This window comes from Hylobates moloch, unplaced genomic scaffold (genome assembly GCF_009828535.3).
Source record: "Hylobates moloch isolate HMO894 unplaced genomic scaffold, HMol_V3 SCAFFOLD_19, whole genome shotgun sequence".
Lineage (NCBI taxonomy): Eukaryota > Metazoa > Chordata > Mammalia > Primates > Hylobatidae > Hylobates > Hylobates moloch.
In genome coordinates this window covers 73,601,463-73,619,100 of record NW_026652294.1, presented here as the reverse complement: position 1 = coordinate 73,619,100, position 17,638 = coordinate 73,601,463, and the positions used below count along the sequence as shown (strand labels likewise).

At 34.2% G+C, this 17,638-nt stretch overlaps 1 protein-coding gene across 1 annotated transcript in view; it reads left to right on the top strand.

The window, feature by feature from the left end:
• The window catches only part of JAK2 (Janus kinase 2), a 145,150-nt gene that overhangs the window by 65,513 nt on the left and 61,999 nt on the right, over positions 1–17,638 (top strand). The window contains exons 7-13 of the mRNA XM_032138081.2: positions 2,234–2,555; positions 3,344–3,463; positions 8,966–9,123; positions 10,770–10,881; positions 13,063–13,249; positions 13,965–14,092; positions 16,550–16,684. Coding sequence (XP_031993972.2) covers positions 2,234–2,555; positions 3,344–3,463; positions 8,966–9,123; positions 10,770–10,881; positions 13,063–13,249; positions 13,965–14,092; positions 16,550–16,684 — 1,162 coding nt within the window. The remainder of the gene's footprint in view (positions 1–2,233; positions 2,556–3,343; positions 3,464–8,965; positions 9,124–10,769; positions 10,882–13,062; positions 13,250–13,964; positions 14,093–16,549; positions 16,685–17,638) is intronic.

Genomic DNA, 17,638 nt, shown 5'->3' with positions numbered 1-17,638 from the left:
TTTTGATGTTCATTTCTCTAATGACTACTGATGTTTGGCATCTTTTCATGTACTTTTTGGCCATTTGTATGCCTTTGTTAGAGAAGTGTCTATTTGAATTCATTGCTCATTTTTTAATTGGGTTGTCTTTTGATTATTGAGTTTAAAAAATTCTTTTTATATTCTGGATACAAGTCTCCACATATGATCATATTTATGATTTGCCATTATTTCCTCCCTTTCTGTGTATTGTTATTTTACTTTCCTGAAGGTATCATTTGTAGCACAAAAGTTTTAATTTTGAAGTAGTCTAATTTGCCCGATTTTTCTGTGTCTTGTGCCATGTGGAAATGTAGTTTTAGCAACATGGATGTCTTTCTTGGTTTTAGCAAGAGCAGTTTCTCTTGAAATAATGGAACAGAAGCCAAATTGGAATGAGTTGAGGGATAAATGGAAGGCAAGAAAATGGAAACGGCTTTATACATGCTTTCAAAAAGAGGCCAGATAGGCTGTGGCGAGAAGGAAATGTGGGATTAAGAGATTTTACATTTTAGATGGGAAGGACATTAATTTAGCAAGCCCTTTGTGTCTGTGGATTCCACATCTAATATGTCATAGAATGAGGTCCAGAAAGGTTTCCTGGATTAGATGATGCTTGAGCTGAGCCTTGTAGAATGAGCAACTAGATAGGAGATGGATGATTGCAAGAAAGATTAGCATGTATTAAGGCATGGAAAATTATTTAATGGTACTTCAGAAATAAAATGTTCCTTAGAAGCAGAGAAATAAATTACCTTCTTTAGAATATTGTACATAGAGATGAATGTACAGAAAAGTCAGAACATTTCTAAATGGAATTGTTTTGATCACAAAGGAATTATTAGGAGTTGAAGCTGGCCTAACAAAATAATATACAGAAGTATGTTTGCATAATGAAAATGGCTTCCAACAAAATGTAACAATTTCCAAAATTCAGGTAAATTTTGGAGCACAGCATCATAGGAAATATTTGTAGCACAGTTCAATATATGCCAAAATATTATCTTATAAACCATTAACTCTGGTATATGAAATAGAGAAAAGGAATTTTTAGAGATTGTTATTAACTAGACTGAGGATTCATTTCATTAGGGGAAGAAAATTAATATCTTCTTTTGTAAACATTGATGATAACTTAAGAGTGTGTTGGATATATTTATTTATTTATTTATTTTTTTATTATTATACTTTAGGTTTTAGGGTACATGTGCACAATGTGCAGGTTTGTTACATATGTATCCATGTGCCATGTTGTTTTGCTGCACCCATTAACTCGTCATTTAGCATTAGGTATATCTCCTAATGCTGTCCCTCCCCTCTCCCCCCACCCCGCAACAGTCCCCGGAGTGTGATGTTCCCCTTCCTGTGTCCATGAGTTCTGATTTTTCAATTCCCACCTATGAGTGAGAACATGCGGTGTCTGGTTTTTTGTCCTTGTGATAGTTTACTGAGAATGATGTTTTCCAGTTTCATCCATGTCCCTACAAAGGACACGAACTCATCATTTTTTATGGCTGCATAGTATTCCATGGTGTATATGTGCCACATTTTCTTAATCCAGTCTATCGTTGTTGGACATTTGGGTTGGTTCCAAGTCTTTGCTATTGTGAATAGTGCCACAATAAACATACGTGTGCATGTGTCTTTATAGCAGCATGATTTATAGTCTTTTGGGTATATACCCAGTAATGGGATGGCTGGGTCAAATGGTATTTCTAGTTCCAGATCCCTGAGGAATCGCCACACTGACTTCCACAATGGTTGAACTAGTTTACAGTCCCACCAACAGTGTGAAAGTGTTCCTATTTCTCCACATCCTCTCCAGCACCTGTTGTTTCCTGACTTTTTAATGATGGCCATTCTAACTGGTGTGAGATGGTATCTCACTGTGGTTTCGATTTGCATTTCTCTGATGGCCAGTGATGATGAGCATTTTTTCATGTGTTTTTTGGCTGCATAAATGTTTACTTTTGAGAAGTGTCTATTCATGTCCTTCGCCCACTTTTTGATGGGGTGGATATATTTATGTCATCAAACAAAATCTTAAAGTTTTATACTGTATGGATGGGGCTTATGTCAACTGACTCCACTAGGCCACTGTGTTGTAATGCCTACTTAATCATGGAAAAACGTGGTAACTTCTTTTTCAATTTTTAGATTTATCTTCCAATTTTTGTTTTGTTTTGTTTTTCTGTATGTGCTTTTTTATCCCTAGCTACAAGACATTCTTACCAAAATGTATTCGAGCAAAGATCCAAGACTATCATATTTTGACAAGGAAGCGAATAAGGTACAGATTTCGCAGATTTATTCAGCAATTCAGCCAATGCAAAGCCACTGCCAGAAACTTGAAACTTAAGTATCTTATAAATCTGGAAGCTCTGCAGTCTGCCTTCTACACAGAGAAATTTGAAGTAAAAGAACCTGGAAGTGGTCCTTCAGGTGAGGAGATTTTTGCAACCATTATAATAACTGGAAACGGTGGAATTCAGTGGTCAAGAGGGAAACATAAAGAAAGTGAGACACTGACAGAACAGGTAATCCTTAATGATATGTTCTTGTTCTTTGTTATTTTAAGTAGAATGGAAATAAAAACAAAGTAATTTTAATCATTTGCAACATGGTATTGCACTTCTCCCATTTGATAGAAGTGGAAGTTTTTAATAGTGTGAAGCTATCAAGGTCATATAGTTCTTTGCCTACTATTCTTAAATGGTTTTTTCATTTAATTTTTTATGACAAAATAATTAGCAATGACTATATTATAGTTTCAGAAAGGTGTCAAATTCTAAAAGTAATTTTAAAGGAGTTTTGCTTTTCACTGTTAGTGATAACAGAAGGCATAATTATAAAACTTGTTAACTAGAAAAGATATTAATTGATTTTATGATAACATATACCTGCTAAATAATTAATTAAATTTATTTTAGGTTTGCATTGCAAGTTTTGAATTTGTTAATATCCGCGTTGTTCATAGATTGTTACTAGAGATTTAGAGGGATGATTTTTAAATTTTTCATCTTTGGTAGTCACATTTCCAGTTTTCTGGCAGTGGTTTCTACTAATGTTAATTGAACTGAAGAGTGCCATAGCACATTTTAGATTCCTGGCATCATTTAATGCTCTCATTTTTAAGTCAAGCAAGATACAGCATAGTCTTAGGGTTAGAATGATAGAGGAAATCACGTTTAATGCTTATCTATTGTTATCAATACCTTTTTTGTTTTAAAGAATTTAGAATGAATGTTGTCTTCTTCATAAATCTTGTTTTAAAATGGCTCTGTAAATTCTACCTGTTTTTAATTTTACATGCTCTTAATTATAGGATTTACAGTTATATTGCGATTTTCCTAATATTATTGATGTCAGTATTAAGCAAGCAAACCAAGAGGGTTCAAATGAAAGCCGAGTTGTAACTATCCATAAGCAAGATGGTAAAAATCTGGTAAGTTTGCTTTACATTGAATAATGGTTTCATTTTATAGTTCTCAGAAATATGTCTTTTAGAATCTTAGTACCAAAATTATTTTCTGGTAGGAATTTTGATTGTAGTTTTAAATATAACTCTAAACATAAACGTCAGTTCAGTAAACTTTTTGATAACATCTAGCTCTTTGTATTGCTATCAACACCATCTTCCTACAGAGTTTTTTGTACATTACTGTACTTTTTTTTTTACTCATTTTTATGATTAGCAAAGCACCAGTTACTTTCTCCCCTACTAGAGATTATACTAGTTCTCTGATGTAATGCTCACCCCTGACTAAAATATCAGCTCTTAATTTTGGCAGTCTAAATATGTCTTAGTGTGTCTGGTGGATGTGTACTGGTAGCTATTGTAGTTTTTATTTTCATTGCCCTGGTGAGTAATGATGTTCAATACTTTTTCACTTACTTATTGTTCGTCTGAATATCCTTCTTATGAAGTGCCTGTGACAGTCTTTTGCACATTTTTTATTGACTTGTCCCTTTCTGATCAATTTGTACAGTCTCTGTAGATTCTAAGTCTTTTGTAAGATGTTTGTAAAACGTATATAGGCATACATCAGAGATATTGCTAGTTCAGTTCCGGACCATTGCAATAAAGCAAATATTGCAATGAAGTGAGTCGCATAAATTTTTTGGTTTCTCAGTATATATAAAAGTTATGTTTACACTGTAATCAAGTCTACTAAGTGTGCAACAGCATTATGTCTTAAAAATTAATTTAAAACACTTTATTGCTAAAAAATCCTAATGATAATCTGAGCCTCCAGAGAGTTATAATCTTTCTGCTTATGAGGGTATTATTTTGATGTTGATGGCTGCTGACCGATCAGTGTGGTGGCTGCTTAAGATTGGGCTGTCCGAAGCAATTTCTTAAGATAACAATGACATTTACTGCATCAATAGACTCATTTCGTTAAAGATGTCTCTGTAGCATGTGACATTGTTTGGTAACATTTTACCGACAGTAGAATTTCTTTCAAAATGCGTCAGTCCTCTCAAACCTTGCCACTGCTTGATCTACTAAACTTTACTCCAAATACTTTGCTGTGTTTTCAACAACATTCACAGCTTCTTCACCAGGACTAGATTTCATCTCAAGAAACCATGTTTTTATGCATAAGAAGCAACTTATCTGTCCAAATTTCATCATGAGATTGTAGCAATTCAGTCACATCTTCAGCTCTACTTCTAATTCTAGTTCTTTTGCTATTTCTACCACATCCTAGCGACTTCCTCCATTGAAGTCTAACCCCTCGAAGTCACCCATGAGGGTTGGAATCAACTTCTTACAAATTCCTGATAATGTTAACACTTTGACCTTCTTCCATGAATCACTGATGTTCTTCCTGGCATCAAGAATGGTTAATCCTTTCCATAAGTTTTTCTATTTACCCAGCTCCATCAGATGAATCACTATCTATGGCAACTTAGCCTTACAAAATATATTTCTTAGATAATAAGTCTTGAAAGTTGAAATTACTCCTTGACCCATGGGCTACAGAATGGATGTTGTGTCACCAGGTCTGAAAATAACATGAATATCCTTGTACATCTCTGTCAGAGTGCTTGGGTGACCAGGTGCATTGTCAATGAGAGTAGTACTTTGAAAGCAACCTTTTTTTCTGAGCAGATCTTAACAATGGGCTTAAAATAGTCGTAAACCATGCTATAAACAACAGATGTGCTGTCATCCAAGCCTTGTTGTTCCATTTATAGAGCACAGGCAGAGTAGACTTAGCATAATTTGCAGAGCCCTGGGATTTTTGGAATGGTAAATGAGCACTGGTTTGAATTTCAGGTCACCAATGGCATTGGCCCTTAGCAAGGGGGTCAGCCTATCCTTTGAAACTTTGAAGGCAAGCACTGACTTCTCCTGTGTAGCTGTGGAAGTCCTAGATAGCATATTCTTCCAACAGAAGGCTGTTCTGTTTACATTTGAAAATCTGTTTGTTAGTGTCACCATCTTCATCAATGGTCCTTGCTAGATCTTCTGGATAACTTGCTGTAGCATCCACTTCAGCATTTGCTGCTTCACCTTGCACTTATGCTGTGGACCTGGCTTCTTTTCTTAAACCTCATGAAGCAGCCTCTGCTAGCTTCCAACTTTTCTTCTGCAGCTTCCTCACCTCTCAGCCTTCATATAATTGAAGAGCATTAGGGTCTTGCTCTAGATTAGGCTTTGGCTTAAGGGAATGTTATGGCTGGTTTGATCTTCTATCTAGAACTTTCTCTGTATCATCAATAAGGCTGTTCACTTTCTTATAATTTATGTGCTCACATGAGTAGCACTTTCAGTTTCCTTTAAGGACTTTTCCTTTGGATTCTTAACTTGCCTTTTTGGTACAAGAGGCCTAGCTTTCAGCCTTTGCTGGCTTTCAGCATGCCTTCCTCACTAAGCTTAATTATTTCTAGCTTTTGATTTAAAGTGAGAGATGGGTGAATCTTCCTTTCACTTGAATACTCAGCGGTCACTGGCCTAATTTCATTATTGTTGTGTCTGAGGGAATACGGAGGCCTGAGGAGAGGGAAAAAGAAAGGGAAATAGCTATTCGGTGGTGCAGTCAGAACATATACAAATTTATCACTTAAGTTCACCATCTTATATAGGCCCAGTGTGTGGTACCCCAAAACAATTACAGTTGACCCTTGGACATCACAGGTTTGAATTGTGTGGGTCCACTTATATGCAATTATTTTTTGCCTAACATGGATGGAAAATATAGTATTCACAGGGTGCGAAACCTGCTTATGTGTAGGGCTGACATTTTGCATATATGGGTTCTGCAGTGCTGATTTCAGAACTTGAATATGTTCAGAATTTGGTATATGCAGGGGTCCTGTAACTAATCCCCCTTGTATTCTGAGGGACAACTGTACAATAGTTACATCAAAGGTCATTGATCACAAATCACTGTAACAGGTATAATAATAATAAAGTTTAAATTTTGTGAAAATTACCAAAACATGACACATAGACAGGAAGTAAGCATATGCTACTGGAAAAATTGCACTGATAGACTTGTACTTGCTCCACATAAGTTTGTCAGAAACCTTCAATTTGTAAAAAAAAAAAAAAAAAAAGTCATATCTGCAAGGAGCAATAAAGGGAAGTGCAGTAAAACAAAATGTGCCTGTATATCAATAAGAGGAATACTAGTTAGTGAACTGCTAGTTCAAAGGGTATGAATATTTACAACTTTGATAGATTATTAAAATACTTCTAAAAAGGTGTTTCCAATGTATCTGTACACCTCTTTTCGTGTACCCTTTGCCAACACTGGATGTTATCAATCTTTTAATTTTTCTGCCAAATCAATGGGCAAAATAATGCTGTCCTGTTATATTTCATTTCCTTAATTAGAACCTGAGATTGAGGAATACCTCATGTGTTTATAGGTCAGCTTTAATATTTATACTTCTGTGGATTGCCTTTTCATATCCTTTGACTAGTTTTCTTTTTTTATTTTTAATTCTTTTATAGGTTTCATTCCCACAATGTATGTTAGGTATATTCCTTTGTTATATATGTTTGTAATCTCCAAGTCTTTTAATTTTGTTTAGGATACCTTTTATAGTACCTTTTTTTTGACTATTTGTGTTAGCTAAATACCTTTTATAGTTCAAACATGTCACATGCTTATCTCTTTATTATAATTTTTAGTTTATGACTCTATTCTGTGTTCTCTTTCTGATTATGTAAATATTGTTCATTGCTGGGCCAAGAAATATGCTGTAATCACATTTTCATTCTTATAGAACTTTTTCCAGGAGTTAATTATTGCTTTATGATTTTTCCTTTGTATCTAGCTTTATTTTCATTTTCTACAAGAACTCTGTAAAGTAGTGGACTTCTCAATACAAAATTTCACATAATCAAACCTGTCACATATGATAGCATTTTTACTTCTTTTCTGGAGAAGTACCTCTTCGATCACAGCATCTTACTTTGTAGTGTGGACTGGAAGCTTTCTAGGTACAGCTATTATTTTGTCAGCTGTAATTTTTGGTCATTCCTTTCTTATCCTAGTAACTGTGTTTTCATCTCTCTTATATTGGATCTGATTTTCTAAATTTCATGTTTGCCCTGTTTTTCTAGGTACAGCCTCTGGTATTTGTTTGTATTTTTAATGTGATTGAGACAAATTAGAAAATTAATTTAGAGAGGATTTTTAGATTTTTATGATAATGAATTTTCCTACCATGGTTAATCTTCTATATATTTAAATAAAAAGTTGTATAAGAGTGTTTTGAAGTTTTAGTTAATTATTGATATTGCATCCTTTTTGCTACAATTGGGGCTTTTTTCATTATATAACTGACTTTTTGTATGTAAAAATATAAATATTTTTACATATGTATATATATTTTCCCATTTAAGTAACATGCATTTTTGGCTGACTATATGTTCACATATGTATTAAGATACAGTCAGGCTGGGCATGGTGACTCACGTGTGTAATCCCAGCACTTTGGGAGGCCAAGGTGGGTGGATCATTAGGTCAGGAGTTTGAGACCAGCCTGGCCAACATGTTGAAACCCCGTCTCTACTAAAAATGCAAGAATTAGCCGGGCGTCTTGGCGTGTGCCTGTAATCCCAGCTTTTTGGGAGACTGAGACAGGAGAATCACTTGAACCTGGGAGGCAGAAGTTGCAGTGAGCCGAGATCGTGCCATTGCACTCCAGCCTGGGCGACAGAGCAAGAGTCTGCCTGGGGGGGGCGGGGGGTGAGGGGCACAGGGGACAAAAGAAAAAAATCATAGCATAGCTACATATCCTAACATTTTAGTTTGCAGCATGAATACTTTAACAATATATAATTGGTATGTAGGGCCGATGCCGTGGCTCACGCCTGTAATCCCAACATTTTGGGAGACCGAGGTGGGTGGATCACTTGAGGTCAGGAGTTGGAGACCAGCCTGGCCAACATGGCGAGAACCTGTCTTTACTAAAAATACAAAAATTAGCTGGGCATGGTGGCACACGCCTGTAATCCCAGCTACTCATGAGGGTCAGGTGGGTGGATTGCTTGAGCCTGCGAGGTGGAGGTTGCAGTGAGCCAAGATTGTGCCAGTGCACTTCAGCCTGGGTGATGAAGCAAGACTCTCAAAAGAAAAAAATGCGCATGATTTCTAATGTCAACTTTTATATCATATTAAATAGACTTCTAGCTGAGATAACTGGTATATTAGTCTAAGAAGGACATTGGAAAATTAAGTAAAATGATGGAGTGAACTATAACTGGGAAGGTATGATAATTTGTATTTAGGAGGATCTTAAATATCAGACCTAAGAATTTTGTAATTCATATTGAGTACTGAGCCATAAAAGATGTGAGCAATTTAGAAGAAAATGTATTTAGGTGAATTACTCTAAAGACATGGAATGAAGAAAATTTTCAATATTTAACATGGAGTTGACTTTCTAAAAGGTGCTATTTCTTTTTCTTTTCTCTGCTTAGGAAATTGAACTTAGCTCATTAAGGGAAGCTTTGTCTTTCGTGTCATTAATTGATGGGTATTATAGATTAACTGCAGATGCACATCATTACCTCTGTAAAGAAGTAGCACCTCCAAAAGTGCTTGAAAATATACAAAGCAACTGTCATGGCCCAATTTCGTGAGTAATACAGACTTAAAAGTAAATTTTTAGAAAAGTAAATGATATATTTACAAAGAAGATTTAACAGAGTGATACATGTATGTTTAGAAAAAAATACATTAATTTGACAAGTTTTTTTTAAACAAAAGGCTATTTGCAATCAGATTACATAATAATTAGAATTATTTAGTGTATAATTTACCATCTGTATCCCAATCTATAATATTTATAAGTTGTACAAGTTTAACATTTGTTAATCATGCCTGTGTATGATTCACTCCTGAATGTTACTAAAAAACAAAGACCACCAATTTATGTTTTATTAATTTTAAAATACTGCAAGGAAGCCACAGTGCAAAATTTGAAAATTCTTTATGTTTGGATAGTCCATCTCCTTCTGAAAGGTTCAAACACAAGATATATATGATGTCCTCATTTCTAGACTAGTGCTATGTAGAACTTTCTGCAGTGATGAAAATATTCTATATCTGTGCTGTGTAACACAGTAGCCACTAGCTACATGTGGCTGTTTAGCATTTGAGATGTGGCTAGTGCAACCGAGGAACTGAATTTTAATTTAATTTTAATTTCTTTACATTTAAATAACTACATGTGGCTAGTAACTATCATATTGGCTCACACAGTTGTAGATCCTTAGTTTAATACTGGGTAAAGCTAGCTATCATGCATAACATCTATTTAGCTTAAGTCCTAATGATCTCTTAGATAGGATATGGTTTATGCTGACAACAGATTTGAATAACTCGAGCAAAGGGAAAATCTGGGATCATAAGCATATTATGTTCTTTGCATTTAACCTACCCCTAAATATTTGAGAAAATATATCTAGGGTAATATAAAGACTTGATTTAGTCTATGCTTAATATTTATTTAGTAATGAATATTGTTGCTATGAAAAAGTTGTACTACTTGAACTTTGTAATTTACATGTTTAATATTTTTAAAACTCCTTGCCTTTATTCATGTATCCATAAATTCATTCAAACGTTTTTATTTCTATTTACTGAGTAACTAACTACTATGTGCACTACTATGTGCAAGCATTGGTTTGTATATTAGAAATATGGTGATAAGTGAAACAGAATGATTCTTGCTTTTCTATAGATTAGATTATATTTTCTTTCTTTCAGGGTGTGCAGCTTCAGAAAACATAGAAAACTTTAAAAATCAGTAGTCTTTTGTCAGTTGCCATGGTTCTTCTCTTAGACTTTATCATACTAAATAATAAAATCATGCATTCAGATTTTTATGTCAGTAACTGCTATGGTAGAAGAGATATAAGTATTTTCTGATATATTATCTTTTTAGTTAAATGAAGGTTTCTGAGAGTATGGTTTTAAAAATATTAACTTTGTAACCAGCAGGCAGAAAAATCAAATGAACAAATTGTTCTTGTCATTTTGTCTTATAATACCTTTTATTGGTTTTTAAAGCTATATAACTGTCCCTTGAAGTGGTTTGAACTTACTGCGAAATAGCTTGGTACTTTGATTTTTTCCTTTGAAAGATTATTGCTAACCATATAAAGTAGAGGAGATAATTCTGACAGTTTTAGATTTGACTTTTGACTGTTTTAGATGACACTTGGTCATAATGTTATGGTGCTTACTACATTATTCAAATTGCTTCTTCTTTACCTTTAGGATGGATTTTGCCATCAGTAAACTGAAGAAAGCAGGTAATCAGACTGGACTGTATGTACTTCGATGCAGTCCTAAGGACTTTAATAAATATTTTTTGACTTTTGCTGTCGAGGTTAGTATGTCACACTTATTAGTGGTAACACTTTATTTAGTTCATTTAATTTCCTCTCCATATTTATTTACCATATTTCCTTAATACTCAGAATTATAGCTTTGGATATGATAACTAGTATAATGCTTAATTTCCTCAGAGATTCTGTACAAATAAGATATAATTCCCAGGGTTTATATAACAATATAAAATAATTTATAATGTCCATCTTTTTATTTTGGATTTATTTTATTTTCTGATGTTTTGGTGTTACCAGTGTGTTAAAAGGTATTTCATCAAGTGTCTTGATGTTTCTTTGCTTCGCAAAACTGGAAATCTTTGCCACATCATGTAGAACAAAATAAATCGGAAGCAAATTTTCTGTTTATTAACAGTGGTTACAGAATTAGAGGAAACAGAGAAAAACAGGCAATAACAAACAAATAGAAACATTAAAGCACTTTTATCTGATGATTTTCTAATATTAAGAATAGTGGTCTACACTGCATGTTTTAAAGGTAAAACTGCAGTGAAACCCCACTGTTAATACAGATCATTTTGGATCTCATCTATGATTATATACTATCACTTATGAGGCAATTTCATGGTATAAATCCTAAGAAATTATAGAAGCTTCCAAATTTATCTTGCTTTTTTAAAATAGAGAAAAATAAGAATTTTGTTTTTCAATTATTTTAATTTTTATAAAATGCAACTTATATTTGGCATATGTAGAGGGTAGATTAATTACAGAAGGGAGGTTACGCCATCACTTTACCTTTGTGTAAAACTGGTAATCTATCGTAATTTCAAAGTATCCTCTTACTGTAACAGATAATAGTACATTATATTCAAGTATCAATTCAAAAAATATATATATATATTTTATGTTCACTGTATGTGCCAAGCCTAATATGAGAGCTATGTATTAGAGAGTTTATGCTACAGCCCTACCTTCGGGAAACTTATCTACTGGACAAACAAAAATTTTCAAGTATACAAAAAATTCTAAATTGAACCTTGTAATTATCTAGCATAGGCAAATATAGACAGTAACAGGTTTACAATTATTAAGAAAGGGTGGCCGGGTGTGGTGGCTCACGCCTGTAATATCAGCACTTTGGGAGGCCAAGGTGGGTGGATCACGAGGTCAAGAGATTGAGACCATCTTGGCCAATGTGGTGAAATGGTGAAACCCTGTCTCTACTAAAATTACAAAAATTAGCTGGACGTGGTGGTGTGCACCTGTAGTCCCAGCTACTCGGGAGGCTGAGGCAGGAGAAGTGCTTGAACCTGGGAGGTGGAGGTTGCAGTGAGCCAAGATTGTGCCACTGCACTCCAGCCTGGCAACAGAGCGAGACACTGTCTCAAAAAAAAAAAAACCAAGAAAGGTTATTTGGCATAGGAAGAACTTAATTGACCTTGAGGTATTGGTAGATTTTATATAAATGTTTCTGAGTAGAATCAGTATGTTTATAAAATGCACCTTAAAAAATAGATGAACAAGTTCATAATGTAGTGCATAAGACAAATATTTAAAAACTGCAAAATATTAAAAATATCATATTAAAGATAATTATACAAATACAATGGTGGTGCAGTGGAATGGCTGTATGTTCAAGGTGAGCATTAGAGAAGACCTCTTAGAAAAAGTGGTACTTGAACTGAGTTTTGATGAATGAATAAAGGTTCATTGCTCAGAAGAAGTGGGTATACATTCTTAGGGAGAGAGATAGCATGAAGAGTTATCAAGGCATGAAGCAGCATGGCCTTTGCTTGAAATGATTTAAGTCATTTAATATGGCTGGAACATAGGTTGCATGTTGGCAGTGGCAGGAGCTGAGATTGGAGATGGAGGCAGAAAGCAGCTCATGGAAGGCTCTATATGCTACATTTGTTTTAGGCTTTATCTTATAAATGATGGAAAACTATTAAGGATGGTATTATTGTTGCTATTAATTATCATTGCCTTCTTACATGCTTTTTCGTAAAATCAACTTTTAACCCACTTTTGTAGGCTGAGAAATTGTAAATTGCCCTTTTGAGGAACTAAGTACTTCTATCACTATACTGGCACTACATCAGATTCATGGTTCAAATGTTTATTCTGTTGCTTGTTCTTGTGATATCATTTTGTCAGAATAATCACTGTGATGTCCATTGTGACTATCCCTCCCTTTCTTTATAATTAAACTCATACAGCGAGAAAATGTCATTGAATATAAACACTGTTTGATTACAAAAAATGAGAATGAAGAGTACAACCTCAGTGGGACAAAGAAGAACTTCAGCAGTCTTAAAGATCTTTTGAATTGTTACCAGATGGAAACCGTTCGCTCAGACAATATAATTTTCCAGTTTACTAAATGCTGTCCCCCAAAGCCAAAAGGTAAGATAATTTTCTAGTTTTAAATTACTGGTCATGGACTGTTTATGTGGTGTGAAGTATCTTCAGTACATTGATTTCAAAGGATATATGAAAGAAGCAGCTATAAAAGTTAATTTTATCTTATTCTATTGTACAAGCATCATCAAATAAGATTGTTTACTTTGGTTTTGGTGGTCTAGAAGTGACTTGAAGTTCAATTATTCTAAAATGAGATTTTAAACATAATAATTGTGTGGTGTGATGTCATTTATTGAACTGGAAGATCTCACTACTAAATTCTTAATGTTTTAAGTAAAAATTTTCAAATACTTTGAGGATTTTAATTTCTGTATTTTAAAAATAAAGATAGTAAAGTTGGAAATTCCTTGAAATAATGAGACTTACTATTAAAAATTATTAAAATTCCTGAAAAACTGTATGAGTTAAGGAAGTTACTATAATTTTGAATTAATGAAATAACTGGCAGGAATACATCAAAATCCAAATTACATTAGTTAAGGAAGTGATTATAATTTTGAATGTATGAAGTAACTAAGAAGAAAACATCAAAGTTCAATGAGTTGACCCCTAAAATAATTTTCTATTATAAAAAAAGAACAATCAGGAGTTATTAAGCATTTCTTATACATAGAACACATTTCATTTTACTCCTCTTTGGAGCAATTCATATTTTCAGTGTATTTTGACGTGATATATATGTATTTTATTTTTTCAGATAAATCAAACCTTCTAGTCTTCAGAACGAATGGTGTTTCTGACGTACCAACCTCACCAACATTACAGAGGCCTACTCATATGAACCAAATGGTGTTTCACAAAATCAGAAATGAAGATTTGATATTTGTAAGTCATTAGATACTGATTACTGTCTTTTTTGTCCTTTTAAAACAACATCTGTTTTCTTGATTTACATTCATGTGACATTTGGAATTATTTTGTTATAACATATACAAATTTAGTTGTGATTTAAATATTTTTCTTATGAAAAATATACCAACCTTGTGTTAGGTGTTAGCAAAATTAATTATCTTAATTATCCTAAGAATGGAGTCTTAATTTTCTTTTTGGAAATTTAAAAATGATTCTTCACAAATCTTAAATCAAAAATTAAAAATCTACAAAGACCTATATCGTAACTCTCAAGTTCTCAAGAAAGTAAGGGAAATTCAAGGGGTTAAAAATAAAGAAGAAACTGAGAAAAAAATCCAGCCATCTCTCAGTGTCCATGAGGGATTGGTGCCAGGACTACCCATGGATGCCAATATCTGAGGATACTTAAGTGGAACCTGTGGATATGAAAAGTTGGCCCTCTATATACATGGGTTTTGCATCCTATGAACACTGTATTTCTTTTTTAAAATAACTAATTATTTTTTTAAATTATTTATTTATTTTTTAGAGCAGGACTTGCTCTGTCACTCAGGCTGGAGTGCAGAAATACTATATTTTCCAACTGAGTTTCCTTGCAGATGCAGAACCTGCCTATCCAGTACTGCCCACTGGATTTATTGAAAAAAATCCACATATAAATGGACCTGTGCAGTCCAAACCCATGCTGTTCGGGGGTCACCTGTCATACATAAGATCTGATAATCTGGCTGCCAGGTGGTGAGGGTTGATGATCAGCCACATTTATCAAGGGGGTTAAGATTTAAAAGCAATTTAAAAGGGCCAGGTCTCAGACCTGTGCAGGGCCAGGAGTTAAAAGTGAGACTATCCCTGAATAAAACCAGGACACTTAAGTAAATACATCCTCAGTAAAACAGTATATAGAATGTGAAATATTCACCCACTAGCAAGCAGAGAAGAAAAGGAATATTGTCATTTTTAATTGGGCTTCTAGTGAGGAAAAGGAGTCTCTCCTAAGAATTTGTCATCATAAGCTTTTTAATTTGGGCTTCATTATACTAACTACATAGAGTGAGAAATCCTAAATTAAAAGTGGTACTGTCCTAATATTGTGTGGTGTTTGGAAGAAACAAAAAAATCTTTTCAGAACCATATACTCTTAACCTAGGCAGCCCATAATTCCCACAGATAAAACCATTCCAAACATGAGCTTTTAATAGAAAATTTAGAAACATACAAGGAAATAATGCAGGATTAATTAAGAGTCAGTAGACCAACAAACATCAAAATTAGAACTCCAGGAACTTCCTATCACAGAATTTTCAGATACAGATTATAAAATACATATACATGTTTAAAGATAGAAAAGGAATGGAAACCACGGAGAAATAACAATACATTGTTTTAACAAACAAAAAAGATTTCAGGAAAAAGGCACAGAAATGATAAATATCCTCATTGACATTAAAACAGAATATACAGGATGAAAATGAAATTAGTTATAGCTGAAGAGAGATGCTGTAAACCTCAAGATAGATCTGAAGAAATTATTAAGAATGCAGCAGTTAGGGAGAAAGAAATGGATTGTATGTAAGAGGGATTAAGGGGCATGGAAGGCAAAATGAGAAAGACCCAACTGATATCTGAGCAATATAAGGAGACAATAGATAGAATTAGCCAGAATGGTAAAGACAAGAATCTTCACGTGAGTAACAGGAAACAGTGGCCAGGTAACTTGACTAACATTACAAATCCAATAAATAGTAGACCTTGGATTTGAACACAAGCAGCCTTACTGCAGAGTGTAGGCTTTCAACAATTACTTTGTAAAGATATGCAAGAAATACTAGTATTAGTAGTAATAGCTAATACTTAATGCACATTTACTATGTGTCATGGACTGTACTAAGTGCTTTTATGTATTTTTTCACTTACTGTTCATAACAATCCTATGGGAAAATAGTTATTATTCTCATTTTTCAAATGAAGAACCAAGACAGCTGCAGCACAGAGATTAAATAGCCTGTACAAGGTCGTACAAGGTCATACAAGTGGTAATAAGAAAAAGTCAGATATTCTGCCTCTGCAGACCACACATTCTCTGTTGCGCTAGTAGGAAAGGCAGACAAAGAAAATGATTCTCATGTAAGCAAATGTACGTAAACACTGACTCTGTTTTTAAAAAGTGACAATTATAGCCCTTTCAGGAGATTTCAAAACCGAGTAGAGCCAAAATACACTTAATTCATTAATCCTTGTTTTCTGTCTCTCATTACTATTTAAGGAAGCAGAATAAAAGCATTAATTTGGAGTCTTAAATCTGGGTTTAGATTCTAAGGAACATACTTGCTTATGGATTTAAAAAAATTCTTCCTCATTGAATGTATCTTTTTGTTCCTACTTCGTTCTCCATCTTTACTTATTCTTTTCTTTTACCTTTTTCTCTTGAAGAATGAAAGCCTTGGCCAAGGCACTTTTACAAAGATTTTTAAAGGCACACGAAGAGAAGTAGGAGACTACGGTCAACTGCATGAAACAGAAGTTCTTTTAAAAGTTCTGGATAAAGCACACAGAAACTATTCAGAGGTGTGTATGTTCTTCATATCTTTCATGTAGTTTATGCTGTTTGAAGATGTGCTCTCATATGCATACAACATACTCATGTGTGCAGCTTTTCAAAATTGTAATTTTTAAATGTGTCAAGGACTTTTCTGAGGATACGTTCTTGTGGGGCTATAGAATTACAGGGTTTGAAAATTACTGGATTAAAAAAATTAATTCCCAACTAATTATGTTTAGCATTATGTTAGGAGTGTTACTACATTTCTGCATATGCTGTGGCCATGATTTTCAAACTTGGCTGCCCAGAGCTTTATGGGTTACACAGAGGTTCCTCTACAATTTCATGTATTAAAAAAACAAACAAACAAACAAAAAACCAAGTTTCAAAGGCACTGTACTAAGGAACATTCTTAGTGAAATCTAGATGCCTCTGGGCATCATCCAGAGATGCTAGCTGGCAGACCCCATGGCCAGTTGCCACAGCTCTGAACATAGCAAGATATGATACTTACAATATCTTAAAGGGTGTTAGTGGGTGTTAGAAGATGATGTGAAAAGTTCAAGCCAAAGAGTTGTTCTAATCCAGAACACCACAGTATTGGTGATCGTGATTCACTAATCATACCCAGGGGTTCTAGTCAAAGTTTAGTTGAATTAGAGTGATGTTAAACTATGCTAGTATCCTCGGCACAGTGCTGCATTAGGGCGGCATACAAAAGCATCAGTTTCTCTTCCCAACTCCGTTAGCTGTTCCAATGAAGATACACAAGGATAATGATCTTTTAACATATCTGGCAATTTAGAAGTTTTCTCTTGAAGACGTCGAGAACGTCTCACTGGTGTTAAAAACTTCAGCTCTTTAAATGCGGAATTTGTTTCATCAAACTGCACCTTCTTTTTCACACCTTGTATGCCACCCTAATGCAGCACTGTGCTGGGTATACTATGAGGCTGATACAACATAAGAGAAATGAAGCT